At 36.3% G+C, this 21,338-nt stretch overlaps 1 protein-coding gene across 6 annotated transcripts in view; it reads left to right on the plus strand.

Moving 5' to 3' along the window:
* The window catches only part of GDAP2 (ganglioside induced differentiation associated protein 2), a 65,722-nt gene that overhangs the window by 1,472 nt on the left and 42,912 nt on the right, over nt 1–21,338 (plus strand). For all 6 annotated transcript variants that reach the window (XM_021674145.2, XM_021674150.2, XM_021674147.2 and 3 more), the window contains exons 2-6: nt 6,969–7,211; nt 8,322–8,461; nt 15,038–15,191; nt 15,637–15,725; nt 21,014–21,090. In XM_021674145.2, coding sequence (XP_021529820.2) covers nt 7,036–7,211; nt 8,322–8,461; nt 15,038–15,191; nt 15,637–15,725; nt 21,014–21,090 — 636 coding nt within the window. In that variant the 5' untranslated portion in view covers nt 6,969–7,035. The remainder of the gene's footprint in view (nt 1–6,968; nt 7,212–8,321; nt 8,462–15,037; nt 15,192–15,636; nt 15,726–21,013; nt 21,091–21,338) is intronic.

A 21,338-nucleotide genomic window follows, 5' to 3' on the forward strand; every position in this document is an offset into this window, starting at 1 on the left:
GTTCCTTTTTGAGTTAAATAAAATATTGAACATGGGTTTGGTTTTATATTTGAATGAGTCATGATTTTACCTTTTCTTAAAAATTTTTCTTAATATAATTAAGTATTATGGGATGGGACAACCACAGATGGAAAAAATGATTTTAGTAAGAGTTGGTATCAGAGTAAGTGTGAGTGCTAAGGTAATGCATCTTATAAAATTCCTTATACAATATTTCAAAGTTATAACTCTTATCTCCTTATTTTAGTTTCAAAATGTTCAGTGTATCAATACTTAACAATTAAAGCATAATGCAGTTTATTTAATATGAAGGGATACTACTAATTCACTGTTAGAACATGTTCTTTGGGTGCTTTTGAATGGTGATGTTAAATTTGACCCAGGCCATGGACAAGCTTAGGAATGTTCTTATACTGTATTTATTGTTGCCATATTTGACTACTTCAGTTGGTCTTCCAATTGAAAATCTTTTTTTTAAAGAGGCTTTTTTTTTTTTTATGAAACAGAGTCTCACTCTGTCGCCAGTCTGGAGTGCAGTGGCGAGATCTCGGCTCACTACAGCTTCCAACTCCCTGGTTCAAGAGATTCTCCTGCCTCAGCCCCGAGTAGCTGGGATTACATGCATGCCCAGCTAATTTTTGTGTTTTTAGTAGAGACGAGGTTTCACCATCTTGGTCAGGCTGGTCTTGAACTCCTGACCTCAGGTGATCCACCCACCTTGGCCTCCCAGACTACTGAGATTACAGGCATGAGCCACCTCGCCCAACCTTGTAAATGTCATTCTTTCTGACGGCATAAAATGATTCTTAAGTATGGTGTTGGATGTTAGCATAAAATGAGTCTTAAGTATGGTGTGCACACATATTTATAATGTACACACATAATGTACTCTGAACTGTTAAATATTGAAATACAAAGACATAAAGAATGGTAAACCTGGTAATTAATGGTGATCAAGTGCATGCAGCAGCTCTCTTTGTACGGTTGTTATTCAGACTGGTCTGATCAATGTAAGCATTTCGAAAGGTAAACAGGTTAAAAGTTACCATTTTTCTCTCTTAAATGATACCATTTTCTTTTTATTCAGACGAAAAGGATTTTTGAGACAGTGATCCAAGGTATTACGCAATTTTGCCCAGTTTCGAACAATAGAATCTGATCTCTCTAGCCAATCCAATTATTCATATTAAGCAGTATTTAAAGGACTTCTTAAACTATAAGATGACAGGATTTGAGGAAAAAGAGACAGAAGTTATAGTGTAATGAGAGCTGTTTACACTGTGCTGTTTGAATTATAAAGGATACATAGTGGGTTATCTTTGTCTTTAGGTCCTCTTCACTAAAGTACTGAAGATCATATGACTATGGAAATATATCTGATTCATTATGGAATCTTGTTTGTCCCGTATAGACTTTTTAATCCTTGGAAATTAATAACTTGCTCCAAAAGAATTTTTTTTTTTTAACTAGGGCTTAGTGTTTGTTTATGAACTTATTCAAAGTACAGAGCTGATCAACTGATTTTCAGTGGACAGTCTTGCTCTCCTTTAATGTCACCAAAAATTCTGGCTGTGGCTATAAATCACTGGGTAGAGCAGCCCTCTTCTCCTCTCTTTGTCACTTGAGCATGTTTGCATTCTATCACTGAGATTCTTAACTGAAATTTATTTACAAATCTGCTTGTATGAGCTCATACACTATCGTTTTCGGGAGTGAAAGGATCTCTGTCTTTCATGTGATTCTCAAAGGGGCCTGTGACCTTGAGAATGTTAAAAACCACTGTTCTCTCAGGGATCAGGTTTTCCTGCCTAGCTTGGGTTTGCAGCTCCATTTACTTATTACCAAGGTGTGTGTGTGTGTTTAGGGAAGGGGGGGATTCAAACTTCTTTTTGTTGAGAAACATCCATTTCTGTTTAGAGATGGAGTTGAAAAAGAATTCAACTTTTGTTAAATACGGTGACACTTTCCATAAAATGCCATTTAATTTTGTCCTACAATAAGAGCTATGAGCATTACTTTTACTTATTTAACATCCAATATCTTGTGGGTCACAATTACTTAAAAGCTGGGAAAAAGAGCCAACAAATTCTACTGACCAGGTATGATCAGGGATATGGGAGAACTACCAGGTGTGCTGTCAAAGAAGATAATAGAGTTTTGAGAAGGAAATGGTCAGTGATAAATGTGGATAAAATTGGATTAATTCTTGGATTTGACATTTGGGAAGTTATTGCTGACTTTTGGAGGAGCAGTTTTAGCATAGCTATAGAGCGGAAGCAAAACTGCAGTAGATTGAGCATATGTATGAAGAGGAAGTAGAGCTGCAAAACAAATTACCCTTAAAAAGTTAAGTAGTTAAAAAAAAAGAAGAGTTTAATATGCTGAAGCAGAAAAGAAGTAGAAGAAATAAAGGAGGAGAACGTTTTTGAGAACAGGAGGATGGAGAGAAAGGAAAAAGCAAGATGAAATTGTAAAAGGAGAATTTGTGTTAAACACTCTCTTATGAGGAGAAATGGTCAAATGAAGGAAATTGCTTCAATTAAGGTGATTTGGCAGGCTTAAAAGTGTGGAATATACCCACAAATCACTTGTAAGTTGGAAACAGTGAATGATTTTGAATTGGAGAGAAGTTAAAGTAATTGCTCTCTTATGCAGTTTTGACACCAGTTATCTCATTTAATGCTCACAATAATCTTAAGAGAATTACCCTTATTTTAGAAATTAAAAAAAAAAACTGTTTTAGAGTCAAGGATAACACAACTGTTAAGTGACGGCCCTAGATCCAAACTCAGACCCTTTGACAACAGTCCAAACTCTCACATTGAACCATGCTGTCTCCACCTCACTGCATAATTGCATGTTGAAATATTTACCTTAAAATACTAAAGAAGCTGGATTCAAAATTGTGTCAGTATGATTTTACCTATCACAGAAAAAGGTAGTAACTACATCAAAAGTTGAGGAATTTTTTCCTCCCCCTTAATTTTTCCTCCCCCTTAAAAGAAGAAACCAAAATTCCTTCTTTTCTTTTCTTTTTTGAGATAGGGTTTGCTCTGTCACCCATGCTGGAGTACAGTGATGTAATCTTGGTTCACTGCAGCCTCCACCTCATGGGCTCAAGCAGTTCTCCTGCCTCAGCCACCTCAGTAGCTGGGAGTGCAGATGCATGCCACCACGCCTGGCTAATTTTTCGTATTATTGTATAGATAGGATCTAACTAAGTTGCCCAGGCTGGTCTCAAACTCCCGGGCTCAAGTGATCTGCCCGGCTCGGCCTCCCAAAGTGCTGAGATTACAGGTGTGAGCCACTGTGTCCAGCCAATTTGGTATTTTTCAAATATTCTGTAAGCATGTGTTACTTAGAGTCAGAAAGAAAAGTTATCTTAAAAAAGCAATTTTGTCCTGAAAGTTGGCATTCAAGTTTGGAAACTGAAAACTGTGTTTGTGTTTAATGGATTTTGTTTTTAGATTATCAGGATGAGTCATTGTCATAAAAAGTCTGCAGATAATTTTTTGAAATTAAGAACTTGTGCCAAGTGTCATTCCATTGAGCATGAGGCAATTTAACAATGATAGATGAATATATTCTTCATTTGTCCTCTGTTCAGCTTGTCCATTTCAAGTCTGAATACTTATGAACAGTTCAACAAAACTTGTGGGAAGTCCAATTTGATGGACTAAACACCAACTTCAAGGTAAAGTTAGTTTCTTTATTTCAAAGTAATTTCAGAGGTATATTCAGTGTCAAATAAGAATAGTCTTCTCTTACAAATTTGTCACCATATAACCTATAAGGCCTTTCTGAAATTGTTATATAAATGATCACATTTCCTGTTCCACAGTGTTGATTCAGGAATTAGCATATTACAGTAAATCTATATTTTGTTCCAATTAGTATCCCATGTCTCTCAGCAGGAAACATCACGGAATGTAATATGGAAGGGCATGCTTGTTCTCTTTGATAAAAAACATTAGAACCATACTGAAAAACTTCTCAAAAAGTTTCAGGAGATCGTGTCCTTTGCAGCAACGTAGATGGAGCTGGAGGCCATTATCCTAAGCAAACTAATACAGGAACAGAAAACCACCTACTGTATGGTCTCACCTGTAACTGGGAGCTATACAGTGAGAACACATGGACACAAAGAAGGGAATAACAGATACTGGGACCTACTTGAGGGTGAAAGTTGGGAATAGGGAGAGGATCAAAAAACTACCCATCAGGTACTAGGCTTATTGCCTGGGAGATGTAATAATCTGTATACCAGACCTGTGTGACATGCAATTTACCTATATAACTAACCTGCACATGTACCCGTGAACCTAAAAGTTAAAAAAAGAAAGAACTAAGAGAAAAGAAGAGAGACTCTGAAATCATATGCCACCTGATGAAAGACACACCATCTCATATAATCTTGGCAGAACTGACTACTAACAAGAAAGTTTCAAATAACAGAGAAACTTATTGAACCATGCACGAATATGCAAGCAACAAAATCCAAACTGTGGGACACTACAGTTTCATCAAATAAATTTTACAGAAAAGGAAAGGTTGGATGGGGGACTTGTAGCTTAAAAGAGATATAAGATATATATGAAAATGTTTTAAATGGCTAATATTAAACTACGGTTTCTGGGGATGCACACTTAGGTGAAAAAGCTATATGAGTATATAAGAAAGTGATTAAAAGTCCTGGTAGTAGTTACTTTGAGGGACAGGAAGGGGTTGAGATCATGACAGATCACACGGAGGTAACTCTGGGTGCCTGCACAGTTCTATTTCCTGACTTGGGTGGTGGTTTCCTTTATAATAGCTCATTAAACTGCACATTTATTTGGACGGGAAAAAGTTCACATGCCAACTTTCTTTCCCTGATCATCTATCTGCCCTTATATATTTCATGTTACTAACAATCTCCAACTTATTAAACCCGTTAATCAGTTCTTAGTCCTGTTACTCAACCTTTTCAGTAGCATTTAACTGACATCTCAAGCATTCCTTGAAATGTTTTCTTCACTTGGTTTTTAGGCTACCACAGTTCCCTGGTTTGCCTTCCTTTCTTAGCAGTCCTTCTCTGTTTTACTTTCTGACTTGTCGTCTTTCCAACCTCTAGGTTTTGTTGTAGGACTCAGTCCTTGGATCTCTTTTGCCTGTTTGCATTTACTCTCTAAGCTGTCTTGTCCAGCTCCCATAGCTGTAAATACCACCCATATGCCGAGACTTCCAAATTTATGTCTTTAGCCCCATCTTCTGTGAGCCCTAGCCTCATTTAACCAATGTGCATGTTTGACATAAACACTTGGTCATCGAATGAGCATCTCAAACTTAGCACACCCAAAAAAACATAAGAAAAAGAAATTCCGTTGATTATCACTCTGCCTTACAACCTACTCTAATTTTCTCTATTCTCTGTAAATAGCATAACATTACTCAATTGTGTAAGCAAGTAATCCAGAAGTTATCTTTGGTTCTTTCTCCCTACTGTCTATATTCATTAAGTCTTGTTGACTCTATCTTCAAAATACGTTCCGAATCTTATGTTTCTTATCACTACCATCTCACCTAAATTACTGCAGTCATTTTTTATTGGTCTCTGCACCTACTCTTGCCCTTTCTCAGTTTCATTGTAACTATAGAGTATTCTTTTCAAATATTATTTATGTTTAATAATTGCCATGAACAAGATCCTCTAACAGCATCCCCTAATATTTAGAATAAGATTTAAACTTCTTACCATGGCTTACAAACTGTATCCTCTGGCCTTTCCTTCTCTTACCAACCTCATCATTTACCACTCATCACCTGGCTTATTCTGCTCTACCTAAACTGACCTCCTTGCTTGTCCTGTAATATACCAAGATCCTTCCTGCCTTTTTGGCCTTTGCACTTCCTATTTCCTTTGCCTGACACATCCTTGTGGCTTGCTCTCTCATTGTATCTTTCTACTCAGATGTTACCTGTTCTCTCATAATACTTACTTCCTCTAGTCATTCTGTTAGATACCTGCTTGTTTCTTTATCACTTATCATTTTCTGTCGTCTCCATGGAAGCATAAGCTCCCTAAGGGCAGGGACTTGCTCTTTTCACCAGTGTATGCCCAGTGCCTGCAATAGTATCTAACACATAATAGATGCTTGCAAAGATTTTTTTTTTTTTCTGAGATGGAGTTTTACTCTTGTTGCCCAGGCTGGAGTGCAATAGCGCCATACAAAGATTTATTCAATGAATGAATATACCATTTTACTGATATAGCTGTTTGACTCATAGGCAAATTGGTTCTCCTTTTCTCTGGCAACAAAGAATTTCCTGTTAATTCTGTCTAGTACTTGACAGTATGTCTTCCAACACCCTCCTCTTCTAATGTCAGTATTTCAGCACAACCAGCCACCTACCATATCACTGTCTTACACATCACATCCTATAAATTGTCAACTCCTTTTCATCCTTCCTTTGTATTTTGCCTCTTAAATGTGCACCTCTTTTGGTATCTCCTTTCCTAGTTGAAACCTTTATCATCTCGTACTACTTGATTGCAGTAACCTCCTGCTTCTCATTTTGTCTTACCTAGTACATCTTTCACATTATCATCAGACTTTAAATTATATATACTATTTATATTTGTATCTCTTGCAGTATCTATCACTTTTTGTTTTTTCGATAGTAGGCACTCAGTGAATGTTGAATGAATAGTCCTATTTCTGGAAACTAGAATTGATGGGCCATGTGATTATTTTAATGCCTGTAATTCTTTAAAAAGAATTTATGCTTAAATAATCACTCTTTAATCCTGTTTTAGAAATGCTGTAGCAATTCTTTGTTGTCCATTGTTTTTAATGGACTTTTTAAGTGACTATAATCACACAGTATACTATTGTGGTATTTCACAGTGGAATTTTGTTTACTGCTTTAATAGAATTCAAGTAATATCTGTGTTTCTCTATTAAAATGATTCTTTCTTTTCTCTTAAGCTAAAGTCTCCAGTGAATATTGAATTGCTGAGGAACTTGGGAAAAGACAAATCAAAGTTCTCATTCCATGGATCCCTTAGGTGCACCTTCCCAGTTTGTGGATGTGGATACACTACCAAGCTGGGGTGACTCGTGTGAAGATGAATTAAATTCCTCTGATACCACAGCTGAAATATTTCAGGAAGACACTGTTCGATCACCTTTTCTTTATAATAAGGACATCAATGGAAAAGTAGTTCTTTGGTAATTATTTGATTGCATCATATCATGAGGAGATAATATTTTCTCATAATTTATTGTAACTTCTTTTTAAGCCCTAGCATTGTAGAAATATAGCTTTGCATATACATATACGGCTTTACTGAGGTATAATTGACATTTAATAAACTACATATTTAAAGTATACAATATAAGTTTTGACTTATGTTAATACATCCACTAAGCCATCACCACAGTCAAGATGGTGAATATATCTGTCACCTCCAAAAGTTTTTTTCTGTTTCTTTGTAATTCCTCCCTCCTGCCCTTCCCTGCCTCCCCATCCCCAAGCAAGTATTGATCTTCTTGTTACTGTAGGTTAGTTTGCATTTTCTAGAGTTTTATGTAAATTGAATTGTGTGCCTTTTAGTCTGTTTTCAGCAGAATGATTTAAGTTCACCTGTGTTGTTGTGTGTATCAGTAATAGTTCATTGCTCTAAAAAGCTGCTTTATTGAGACACTGATATACAATATTATTCATCAATTCAAATTGCACAATCTAGTGATTTTTAATATATTTATAGAGTTGCATAACTCTCACCACGGTCACTTTTAGAATATTTTCATCAGCCCAAGGCCCCATTAGTAGTAACTCCCTGTTTTTCCTTAATCCCTCTAGGCAACCACTAATCTACTTTCTTGTCTCTACAGATTTGCCAGTTCTGAACGTTTCATATAAATAGAATGAATACAGTAAAATTTGTGTTTTTTTGTGACTTAGTGTAATATTTTCAAGGTTCAGCCATATTACAGTACAAATCAGTACTTTATTTTTTTAGGGTTGAATAATATTCCATTGTATGGATATACCGCATTTATCAGTTCATTAGTTGATCAATATTTGGATTGATTCCATGCTTTGGCTATTATATAAATAATGCTATTTCTAAACATGATGGTTTTGTGAGTTTCATGGTTATAACAATTGCATTAAAGATCTGAGATGCCAGATAGTCAGAAATTTCCTTTCTACTATTGCTTAGCTTGTGAGCTAGCAAAACCATTATGAAAAAAGTCAAGGATAAAATGTTTTGAAATAATTAGAAACTAGATTTCTTCTTCCCCACACTTGTTTGTTCTTTATTGTTTCTTCAGGAAAGGAGATGTGGCATTACTGAACTGTACAGCCATTGTGAATACCAGCAATGAAAGTCTCACAGATAAGAATCCTGTGTCAGAAAGTATCTTCATGCTTGCAGGGCCTGATTTGAAGGAAGATCTCCAGAAACTTAAAGGTGAGTGAATTTTCTTTGGTATATTATTGCTTAGGAAACTTGTACTTTGATGTCCTCTACCTTGAAGAGGCACGTTTTGTGGGAAAATTATGTAGATGTAACTGTTTTTCTTTTGTTGAAACTAAATAAAAGCTGCTTATGAAAGCTCCATTTTAACAAAATTTATTACATTTTAAAATGTGTTAAAAACTGAGTCCTGAGAATTTACTACCAGTAAAACTTCTCTGTCCCATCCTGAATTTTAAATGACAATCATGCTAGTTAGTTTTGGTAGCATATTCTTGCCTGCATATTTTCTTGCACAAAAGATGCAAGAAAAGCGTCGTAAAATGACTCTCCTCTTGAACTGAAAAACTGTTAAATTACCAACCTTGCAGCCCTTTGTTATTTGAGCCCAAATGAAATACTGTGAAATTCAATCTTCCCATTGTATAGAAAGTATTTATGAACTATAGCAATGTTTCTTAAAATGTAAACAGCAAAGTTAACCTGTATAAAATCTTGCTTTCTTTGCCTTCTGTCATTTAACACTGACAACTGGTTTCTAACCTAGTAAAAATAATAGAACTTGAACAAGAATACTTACAGCGCTGATTCTGTGAAAGAAGGGATAGAATGAGAAGAATTGCGTTTTTTGATCCAGAAACTGAATTTTGACTATAAGGACGATGTGGGAAAATGGTCTTAACTAAGCTGCGAAACAAGAGACCATGAAGAACATGTAGAAACTAGAAAGGATATTAAAGATAATACTGAGAAGTTCTTTGGTAAAAGTAACAGAGAAGCTGGTCTGGAAGAATTCCTAATGGCTTGCGTGTGAATGCTTACATATACTTTAGAGCTAGACTTATGGATAATAAAGAAAATAGAAAATTAAACACAAGTATACAAGTAAAACCTCAATATTAAACTGGGTGTGTCTGAGCATCTCCAAACTGAGAGTCATATTACAACTCTGCCCTTTACTAACAGTGTGACTTAAGACTGGTTACTTCACCTCTGAGTCTGAGTTTCCTCATCTCTAAAATGGGGATGGTAATAGTAGTTCCAACCTCAGTTCTGGACATATAGCAAAAACTTAATAAATATTTGGTAATGGAAAAAATTAATATCTCGAAGACTAAATTACATAATGGACATTAGGTGCTAAGCACACCCTAAGTGTTCAACAAGTATTATTTCTAGTGTTAGTTATTAGGCCCCAGTTGTGTGTTTAGTCAATCAGTGCCAACCTTTAGGGCTGCATACTTACTCCTCTCCTCCCTTTATATTTTTATTAATGGCTTAATAAAAACAAGCATGGCTTACCAAATTTGTAGATGATAGAAAGCTGAGAAGATACTGGTTGATAGACTAAAGATTTTTAAGTGACTGGAAGTATAAACTAGACAATGAAAAAGTTAACAGATGAATATTAAAGTCTTGCAATAAGTTGAAAATGATGGGGAAACATCATTAGTTTAACAACACTTCATGTCTCAGTAAAATGGCATCATTTTCCATGCCATTTTTCTTTTCTTTTTTTTTTTTTTTAATATAGAGTCTTGGTCTGTTGCCCAGGCTGGAATGCAGTGGTGCAATCTTGGCTCACTGCAACCTCCATCTCCCAGGTTTAAGCAATTCTCCTGCCTCAGCCTCCCTGTAGCTGGGACTACAGGCATATGCCACCACGCCTGGCTGATTTTTGTATTTTTAGTGGAGACAGGGTTTCACCATGCTAGCCAGGCTGATCTTGAACTCCTGATCTCAAGTGATCTGACTGCCTTGGCCTCCCAAAGTGTTGGGATTACAGGCATGAGCCACCACACCAGCCTCCTATTTCATTTTTCATTCAAGAAACCTTAGGGTTAACACTTTCCTCTTTCTTATCTCTCACATAAAGACTATCAGCATGCTCTAAATTAATCTTAAATCATTTCTGTCTGTCACCATTGTCTCCAGCAGCTAGCATATGCAACCATCATTCCCTGCCTACATTATAGCCATATTCTCTCTCCCAACTGATCTCGCTACATCCATTCTTCGTTTCTTAAATCCATTGTCCCTACACAACCAGTAAGTGTAAACTCCTTTTTCTTATGGTTCCCCTACTTCAAACCATTTAGTGGCCTCCCGTTAAACTTAAAAATCTAAACTCCTTAAACTGATCCCCATAGCCTTGCAAGAGCTCAGTCACTTTTCTCCAGGCTTAGCCCATGCCCCCATTTCCCTTCCTTTCCATGCTTTAGTCAAACTGATCTTTTCTCACTGCTTTGTCATCCAAGCTCCTTTCTAGTTTTGCACTTGCTGTTGGTCTTTCTCTCAGTTGTCAACCCTTATTCTTAAGTCTTGGCTTACATTTCTTCCTCAAAGCACTGTTTCTTTTTACTTCATAACAGATCAGACCACTCACAATATATGCTCCCAGCCTGCAGTACTTCTCTCTTGTTGGCTTATCACAATTGTAATCTTGTAAATTGTCTTATAGTAACTGTATCCCCATTAAACTATAAACTCCATATGGACAAGAACTGTATGTCTTTTATTACTACTTTTTAAGAGTAATAAACTGGGGGACATCTAATAGAAAATTACTAACATTGTGAAAACCAGATTATTTGAAGGAATAATTTAAAGAGTTAGGGTTAACATAGAGAACAGAATATTTGGGGGAAACATACTACTTATTCTCGAATACTTAAAAAAGGATCATATTGAAGAGGAAGAATGATAATCATGGTGTGTTCATAGAATCCTTGATAAGAAGATACATGAAACTGTATGTCAGTTCAGTTAGTATCTAAGCATCTAAGAATTGATACTAAAATTAGAATAGGCAGGGTTGGCTTATTGTACCCAAATTTTCTCCCTGAAAAAAATCAGTCTTATATTCACTTTGTGAATTTAGAAATTTTGTGAAACTAAACCTATGTGAGGTTTGTTTATTGTTTAAACCTGTATGTGGGTGTGGGCATATACATACATTCTTACATCGTTTGTTACCAAAAAAGAATAATTGTGTGTATGCTAGTCTCAAAATAAGATAATCATCTACATATTCTGCAGTTTGCCTTCTTCAGCAAATGAATTCCATCTTTTAATTTCAGAAATTACATACATCTACTACTCAGACTATACTTAAAATTTCCAGCTGATCCAAAAATGTCCTTTGCAGCAGCTGTTTTATCCAAACCAGTAGCCAATCCAGGACCATACATTGCATCTTTTTGTTAGGTTTATTAATTTGTCTCTGTGTATGGGGTTTTATTTATTTTTATTTTTATTTTCCTTTTTTTATTATTATACTTTAAGTTCTTGAGTACGTGTGCAAAATGTGCAGGTTTGTTACATAGATGTATACACATGCCATGGTGGTTTGCCGCATCCATCCTTCCCGTCATCTACATTAGGTATTTCTCCTAATGTTAGCCCTCTCCAATCCCCCCACCCCCTGCTATCCCTCCCCTAACCCCAACACCTCCAGACAGGCCCCAGTGTGTTATGTTCCCCTCCCTGTGTCCATATATTCTCATTGTTCAACACCCACTTATGAGTGAGAACATACGGTGTTTAGTTTTCTGTTATTATGTCAGTTTGCTGAGATGGAGTCTCACGCTGTTGCTCAGGCTGGAGTACAGTGGTGTGATCTCAGCTCACCACAGCCTCCACCTCTTGGGTTCAAGCGATTCTCCTGCCTTAGCCTCCTGAGTATCTGGGATTACAGGCGTTTGCCACCACACCCAGGTAATTTTTGTATTTAGAGACAGGGTTTCACCATGTTGGTCAGTCTGGTCTCAAACTCCCAACCTCATGATCTGCCCTCCCAAACTCCCAACCTCATGATCTGCCCTCCTTGGCCTCCCAAAGTGCTGAGAATACAAGCATGAGCCACCACACCCAGCTGTGTGTGTGGTATTTTGTAATCCAGCACAGTCCCCTGTCTGTGACGCTGGCTCGTTGAGTGAATGAGGCCAATTATTTTCACAATATCCCCCCTTCTAGATTTGTTTGATTTATTTGAGGTGCCATTCAGTTTGTATTTCCTATAATCTTGACATTATGTCTAATGGAGTCAAGTTTTGGCTAAAATATTTCATAGGTGGGGGTGTGTTGTCTACTTAATGTTGTATTGTGTTAGACCTGGGCCATAGTTCATATTAAGATGGCTCTCTTAATTGGAGTGATAACAGTTTGATCCTTCCATTCTATTTTTTTCTTGCCACAGTCCCTCCTGGAATCCTCCATCCTCCCTTTCCTCTCTAGACTGTTGTGTATTCCTGCTGCACAGTTATTGTTCTTGAACTTTTTTTAAACATCATCCTGGAAAATCTTTTTATCTGTTTGATGGATTGGATCTCTCATCTTTGTGAGTAAATCTACCAGGAGATTTTCAAGAAGGATGCAATAGGGCAAAACTACTGAGATTTTACTTCTGCCTTCATACTTAATTTGTAATGTGCTCAGAAATAGAATTCTAGTTTGGAAATCATTTTCCAGAAATTTGAAGGCACTATTCCTTTGTTTTCTACTTTGATTAGTGCTGTTGAGAAGTCTTGTGCTAGTCTTACCCCTGATTGTATGTTACCAGTTTCTTTCTGGAAAGTTTATGGTCTCATCTTTGTTTCTAAGTGCTCTTAGATTTTACAGTGATGTGCCTTCATGTGGTTTGAGTATTTTATGGGTTATTTGACTCTAGAAACTCATGTCTTTCCATTATGGGAAATTTTTTTTGTTTTATTTCATTAATAATTTCCTTCCTCTGTATTCTTCATTCTCTCTGAAGAGATCCTATTGGATGTTGTATTTTCTTGCTTAATTCTTCAGTTTTCTTATCTTTTATCTCTTATTTTCAATTTCTTTTTGATTTATTTTCTGGGGGATTTCTTCAAGTTTAGTTTTAACCCTTCTATTGAACTTTTCATTTCTGCTGTCAGGTTTTTCACTTGGCTATAGCAGTTGCATAAGTGCCATTTCCTATTCTCTGAGTAGTCTATTTTTATGACATTCTGATTTTGTTTTAAGTTTTCTTCACTGTGTTGTCTATTTCTTGAGCGTGTGCTGAGTCTCCCCTTTTAGTTTTTGTTAGAGGCTTTTGTTGTTTTCTGGTGACCCTTAAGTGTTAGCTGGATTTAAGATGGAAGAACTGAAAAGTTCATGGGAAACTTTGTACACTTGGGTATATAAGTAAGTTCAGACTGCTATAACAAAGTATCATAGGCTGAGTGGCTTATAAAGAACAGAAACTTCTGGAGACTGGAAATCCGAGATGAGGGTACCAGCATGGTCAGGTTCTGCTAAGGGCTATCTTCCTGACTGCAGACTGCTGAGTTTTCATTGTATTTTCACGTGGCAGAGAGAGGGAGCAGCTCTCTGGAGACCCTTGAAAGGATTCAGCTCTCATTCATAAGGGCTCTACCCTCACAACCGTACCTAATTCTAATTACCTTCCAAAGACCCTACCTCCTAACACCATCACATTAGGGGGTAGAGTTTAACATAGGAATTTTGAGGGAACCCAAGCATTCAGTTCATAACAGTGGACAAAGGTGGGCCTGGTGGGTCTTGAAGCAGATGACAGAATAGGAGCCCTGTTATTTTATTGGGGAACTTTTCCCAGTTATCATAATCTGTAGGTCCTTTGGTTTGTACCTCTCAATTTTTTGCAAAGGAATCCTCCAGGGGTTTAAGCCTAGATGTCTGTTTTGAAAGCCATTTAGGGGCAGACGGCTAGACTTTCACTGTTAAGTATAATACTGTAACTAAATCCTCTCTTTCAGCTGTGCCTAGGGTTCTGGAATCCAGAAACTCTCTAGTTGAGCATCTCCAGAGAATAAACTTCCTCCCTGCTGCTCTGGTGGTTAAAAAAAAAAAGAAAAGAAAAAATCATCACCTTGCTGTGCTGGCTGGGGGAGGGATTGTTGTAGATTTGACTGTTTTTATATAAACTTTTAACAGGGCCTCCTCTTTTTAGTCCCACATCCCACTTCGCAGCATAGCCTTTACAAGTACTTGGGGCTCCAATTTCTGAGCCTTTTTAGCGTTCTCTAGTAATAATAACAATAATTGCTAATGCATGTATGCACTTTGCATATAATAACATTTAATTCTGTGAAGTACGTACTGCTAGTATCACTCTTAAATAGGAAATGGAGTTACATCAAGGCCAAGCCCCTGCCCAGAGTGTCTCAACAGGAACATGGTAACTCAGGATTTGAATCAAAGCGGTCTGTCTTATATCCCACACTGCTTTTCAGTACAAATCAGCTTACTTCATATTAGTTATCTCATTTCTGCAAGCAATTAGATTTCTCTGCTCTGTTGAGTCAGTTACTAGTCAGTTGACCTTCTGCTTTCCAAAATTTTGAGATGTTTATCTGTTCTTTCTCATTCTCTTTATCTGTCTGTGCTTATATCTGTTGTATTGCTTTACTGTCATTTTGAGAACAGAAGGAACAGAAGTAAATGCTTGTATTCGGTCTGTATATTTAACAGAAATTTCTCAGAGTTCTTAATACTTTTTCTGTTTGATGCTTTCATTTGTTTTCATTTTTGTTTTCCTAATACCTCCAAATTTATTTATGTTTCCATTGTTTCCAGGTTGCCGAACAGGTGAAGCAAAATTGACAAAAGGATTCAATCTAGCTGCCCGATTCATCATTCACACAGTGGGACCTAAATATAAGAGCCGCTACCGCACAGCAGCCGAGAGTTCCCTTTATAGCTGCTACAGAAATGTACTTCAACTGGCAAAGTATGGTCTACTCATTTTCTGGACATAGCATATCACACATTGTTAAAGGCCCTAGTTTTTAAATATGAAGACCCCAGTTTTAAAGATTAAAAACATAGCAATGGAAGTCAAATTTTAAGGAACTTAGGTGATTTAGGAAGACCCTGATGATATAATTATTCTTTCAAACTTAGCAGGGTAATGACATAGATTTGAGTGACTTGAGAATATAACCTTTTTCCAATTTTATTCAGTTTTTATGTGTAATATATGTCCTCCAAAGAGTGCAGTTAAATTGTATATTAATATAATTATTGAGTAGTGCAATTGGGTTAGCTATTACAGTAGCTTTGTAGAAGAGAGAGGCAAGGAGAAGTTGAGCTGCATTTTGAAATTAGTTATATATTGTTGTATATGTATTACAAATGTTTGAAGCGCAATTTTTGTGTTTTCCGTTTGATTTCAGAGAGCAGTCAATGTCTTCTGTTGGCTTCTGTGTCATCAATTCTGCAAAACGTGGTTATCCTTTAGAGGATGCAACACACATAGCACTTCGTAAGTAATATTGGAGATGCTGTACATGAATTGAATCTTAAAAATTTTTTTAAATTCTGGACATGGTGGCTTATACTTGTAATTCTGCAACTTGGGAGGCTGAGGCAGGAGTATCACTTGAGGCCAGAAGTTTAAGGCTGCAGTGAGCTGTGATGGCACCTATGAATAGCCAGCACTCCAGCCTGAGCAACATATAGTGAGACCTCATCTCAAAAAAAAGGCAACAAAATTTTTTTTTTTTATCATTAGTTAAATAGTTATAGTCAAAGAAAATTAATTAAGTGATTGTGGCACTCTGGAGGGAAGTTTTTATTGGCAAGTTGCAGAGCTCTCAATTTACTTTTTCAGGTTGACATTTTTATCCGTTTGAATAAAGGGTTAGAAGACTTGTCTATTCATTTTTTTAATTTAACAGAATTTAATTGAGCAAAGAATGAGTCTTGAATTAGGCAGCCCCCAAAACCAGAGTAGGTTCAGAGCAGCTAGCCTCTTGAATTTGAAAGTGATGCTAAGTTAGAAAGTATGGCTAATGCATCGAGTAATTAAATCAGAATTTGGAATAATCTTAACAGTCTGCAACAAATGCAGTCAGATTTCATGGCAGTTTAGCCACTTTCACACATGCTATTTGAATGTAAAACTGCATTAGGTTTTAAAAAGACTAGGCTCAATTAATATGAGCCAAATGTATATATGTGACATAAAAATATGGCATTCAGCTAAAGAGAGTCGATGATCTCACTGTATATATGCAGGTTTAGACCACATCTTAAGTTTTGTATATATTTCTGTGTGTCATATTTCATGAGACACTGACAAACAGGAGGACAAACAGTTTCAACCATTAGTGGTGTTTCTCCTAAAGAAGAGCATGCTTTTAGCAAATGTGTTGTCCATCTTCAAATATCTGAAGGAGTCTCACTGTGGACTTACTCTGTGCTACATTTTTCAAGCGGAAGTTCTTTGGGGTATTATCATAAACTACAATGAGCATTTGATGAAAGAACACTGTGGACCTTTTCTCAAGAAAAATGTGCATAAATACAGAATTTCCATGTTATTTCAGGAAGTTTACAGATCCTCATCAGGATTGTAGATAAGAACTTCAACTGTACAAGGCAAAGTCTAAGACCAAGTTATAAGGAAGAAAATATTGGTCCCACTTGAGATAGTACTATCTGTAACAGAAAAGTATTTTAGTGAACTTCTTGTCACTAGGAACATCCATGCAGAGACTACATGACCATCTGTTGCAGCTATTACAGAAAACACTTCTCATTTGGGAGACAAACTATATACTAAATGATGTTTAAGACCCCTCTTTATCTCTAGAATTTAAAGTTGAAAAGCCGAAAGCCTTATTTCCACAAATATCACAAAGATATTTGAATGTATAGATTATTATTATATAGCCTGGAATTTAGGGTAAGGATCTGTTCAGTCTTAGTCTTATTAAATTATAAGCTATTTTAAAATCCAATATTCTAACTGCTCAAGGATTTTATAGGTAATTTATATATTTTATAATTAAGTTTATATACATTATATTAGACTGAGCTTGAGGGGCAGGGATCTTATCTTTCTTTCTTGAATGCTTGACATATGGTACTTGCTTAAGAAATACTTATTTTAAAAAGGGACAAGTAAATTCCACTTACTTTCCTTAACAACCCAGTGTTTTAGGTAGTATGGTGTCCATTATACAAATAAAGAGGCTCAGAAATTTCTCCTGGTCTCAGGGTTATACAGACTTGGAGCATATATCCAGACCTTCTGACTCCCAAGTCTAGTAACCTGTCTGTTATACTAGATGATTCATTATGTTTGAGTTAGAACTGCTTCAGCGGAAGACTGCTGTGTTATAACCTGCCTGTTTTCTAAATGATGCCTAACCAAAGCAAAGTTCCTGCCTTGATATCATTGCTCCTGACAAGGCTTTTGGCTGGTCTCTGTATTCTCTGATTTTACCTAGTCCTTACCCTGTGATCCCATAGCTTCTTTTATATATCTATTTTTTATTAAGGTAATCCTAAGGATTATATTTTAAAGAGGCAGCATAATTTTTTAGAAAAGGCTCTGAATAGGGAGTTAAGAAGACTAGTTTTTAGTTCTAATTCTACCAGGCCAACTCTAGCTCTGTGGCCCCAGACAAATCACTTGATACAGTACTATAGGAGAGGTCAACTTTGAAAGTAACAGCAGATAAAGATTAATAGTGAGTATAAGGGACTTTAATGAAGCAATTTCTAGAAATTTAATTAGCAAAAAGGAAATGTACAACTCTTAAAGTGGGCAAATTAACACTTAGTTTATAAGGCACATTTGACTTATTATGCCTTAAATCTAGTGGCAAAACTGTAGCATCTCATTCAAATACATACACAGAAGACGATGCCCTTTGTTTGGTTACTTTATCAAGCATTTGGAAAACAAATGGCTTGTATACTTTTGAGGCATATATGGGCCAAGAACAAATCTAATGATATAACTCTAAGTTCTTAGTATCAAAAGCTTTCTTACTAAACATATCAAAATTTATTTCATTTGAAGCCTAAGTAATATGTTTTCAATAGACATATTAAGACTTGTGTTTTTTTTTCTTAGTTCATGTGCAGCTTGTTCTTCACCAGAAAAACCCTAAAGAAACATCTGCATTGAAATAAATTTATCAGGTTATTTATTCAACCAAAATTTGAGTGACTACTATGTGCTGTATACAAAAGAATACAGTGGTGAGAAATAAGATGAAGGTGTTTGTTCTTGTGGTGGTTCCAGATGGGGAATTGTAATGTCCTAGATGTCATTCTTACAAGTTAAAGGGTATTCATTAGATATTTGAGCACAGGACATCGTGATTGGTTGCAGATAATAGTGCACAGATGAAACTTTGAAAGGAACAGCGTGGCCTGGCCGTTAGTACTAAAACCTTAGATTCATGACATCAGTCTTCACTGCTTTTGCAGAGTTAATTTTCTAAATGAATTCCACTGAGAAAATTCAATTTGGTTGCAATTTAGCATTGTATTTTATCTTCCAAAGGAAATAATATAATTATATTCTGGAAAACTATTATGCGGGAACGTTAAAACTTGGTGTCAAAATAAATAGGAAACCAAAAATCTTTTTGTTTTTTGTTTGTTTGTATGTTTTTTGAGAGAGAGAGTCATACACTGATGCCCAGGCTGCAGTGCAGTGGGGCAGTCACAGCTCGCTGCAGCCTCAACCTCCTGGGCTCAAGCAATCCTCCCTTGTCAGCCTCCCAGGTAGCTAAGACTACAGCTATGCACCACCATACCTAGCTAATTTGTAAAAAAAGTTTTGATAAACACAGGGTCTCACTGTGTTGCTCAAGCAATCCTCTCGCCCTCACCCCCTAAAGTGCTGAGATTATAGCCATGAGCCCCCATACCCTGCTGAAAATCTTTTTTTGAAAGTTCATTTTTGAAAAAGTATTAAAGCAGAATAGAGGGAGAAATGAAAAATAAATTTGTTATCTAACTGGAGGAGAGTTAGGAGTGTTTGTTTAGTCTTTTAACAAATGGGTTTGCTCTGTTAGGTTCTTGAGATACAATGTTGAACAAAGCAGGCAATATGTACCTGAGCCATAAATTGTTGCTAGTTACTTTTGAATGATTGCATATCACATCATAAGGTGTGCTAGGCCCCAAATTAAAGTAATATTAATATAAAATATACTTGATCTTCAAAAAGCTTAGTCTAGCTATAAAATGTGAGAAATTCTTTAAATGAAGGGTGTTCAAAAGATTCCAGGAGGGGAACAAGGAAGGTTAGGGATGGCTCTTGACTGGGTATTGAAAAATGAGTAGGAGCTTACCAAAAGGAGAATGGTGGATAAGTCATATTCTAGTCAGACATAACCATGCAAGCAGAGGCAGGGCATCATAAAAGTAAGTGGTACGTTTTGAATACAGCAAAGTAGATTTAGCTAAAGCGTAAGATGTGGGAGGAATATTTGGAAGTGGGACTAACGAGCTGACTGGGGGAAGTGGATAGTTGGGGTTGGAATGTAGAGAGTCATGCTAGGGTTTTTGAATCTTAACCTGTAAGCAGTGCAGAGTGATCACCAGTGTTTAGTAAGGAGGGTAACGTGAGAATATAAGTCAGCCAACAGTGAGTATGCAGAATTGGGGAAAAAAGACGCAGGAGAGCAGTTAGGAGCTTATTGCCAAAGTCTGTGTGAGCCTTGAGAACCTGAAAGCAGCCAAAAGAAAGGAATAAATGTTAGAAATATTAGCAATAGAATTAAAAGTCATGGGAACTATTTGAAAATGCAATATGAAGAAAGAGGTAAAGAAAGCATCAAAGACAATTCAGGATTCTAGCTTGGATGATGGTTGGATGTTGATACTTACCAAGGTAAGTAATGGAGGTTAAAAGGAGCCGGTTTCCTGGAAAAAGATGGTGGTCAGGATTTGGACCTGTTGGTGTCAGGTTTGGATACATTGAATTTGAGATCTGTGTGAGTTACCTGAGCACATACACCCAATAGGCATCAGGGAATTTGGGTCTTTTGCTCAGAAAAAAAGAATATAAAGATTTGGAAGCCATCAACATTTGAGGTAATACCTATCCAGCAAATTAGTAAGCTAAGGAGAATAAGTATATCTAAAAAATATTGAAGACAAAACCCTGGAGGACAACATTTTTAAAAGGTGAGGGCATGCGTGTTAAAGACTAAAGCTAGGGAGAGATCCAATGAGTTAAGAACTGAAAGTAAAGGTCAGTAGGTCTTGTTATTAGGAAGTTGATAGAGAAGAATTAGAATAACATAGAAATTAAGAAACAATAATTGAGCTCTATTTGTGGAGTTTTGTCAAGGGATGAAAGGCTGGGTAAGATATCTTATACTGTAACTGAATCAATGGAAAGACACTTGTGCTAAATCATTCTGGCCGAAGAAAGGAATAAGAACAATATACTATATGAGAGAGAATTGTCTGAAGTCAGCATCTTCTCTTGCCAGACACTGTTCTTAACATTGGAAATAGAGCAGTAAATCCAATAAAGCTTCTTCTGTTATGGAGCTTTCATTCTAGTGAATGAGGAGAAGACAGGGAGGATAACAGTACGCAAATAACTTCATAAAATGTCTATCCCAGTTGCTGTGGAGGAAAGCAGATCAGAAGTGGGTTTTTATACAGGTATTATAAGCAGAGTCCTGAATGAAGTGAGAAGTGATCCCTTACAAAAATAAACATTGAAGAGCTTGATTTTTATGTGTAAGTAATTTTTTAGTTATTGAGTAATCTTTCTGTTCTTTTTTTTAGGCACTGTAAGGAGATTCCTAGAGATTCATGGGGAAACTATTGAAAAAGTAGTATTTGCTGTCTCTGATCTTGAAGAGGTATTTTGCTAATTGTTACATTGTTTAAATCTTATTTCTACCTTTAAGCCTTTGCCTTTGGCTTATCGCTATATACTTATTGAGTTTCCAGCAGACAAATCCTAATTATCTATGTATATATTTGACAGTGGACTTACCATCATTCATTGAAAAAGACTGTATTGGAAACTAAAAATAAGTCAAGAAGGAGCATTTTATTCATATTTTTTATGACTCAACTGTTGTCACTGTAAGTGAAATCTTAAAAA

This window comes from Aotus nancymaae, unplaced genomic scaffold (genome assembly GCF_030222135.1).
Source record: "Aotus nancymaae isolate 86718 unplaced genomic scaffold, 86718_ANA_hifiasm-v0.15.2.pri h1tg000007l, whole genome shotgun sequence".
Taxonomy (NCBI): domain Eukaryota; kingdom Metazoa; phylum Chordata; class Mammalia; order Primates; family Aotidae; genus Aotus; species Aotus nancymaae.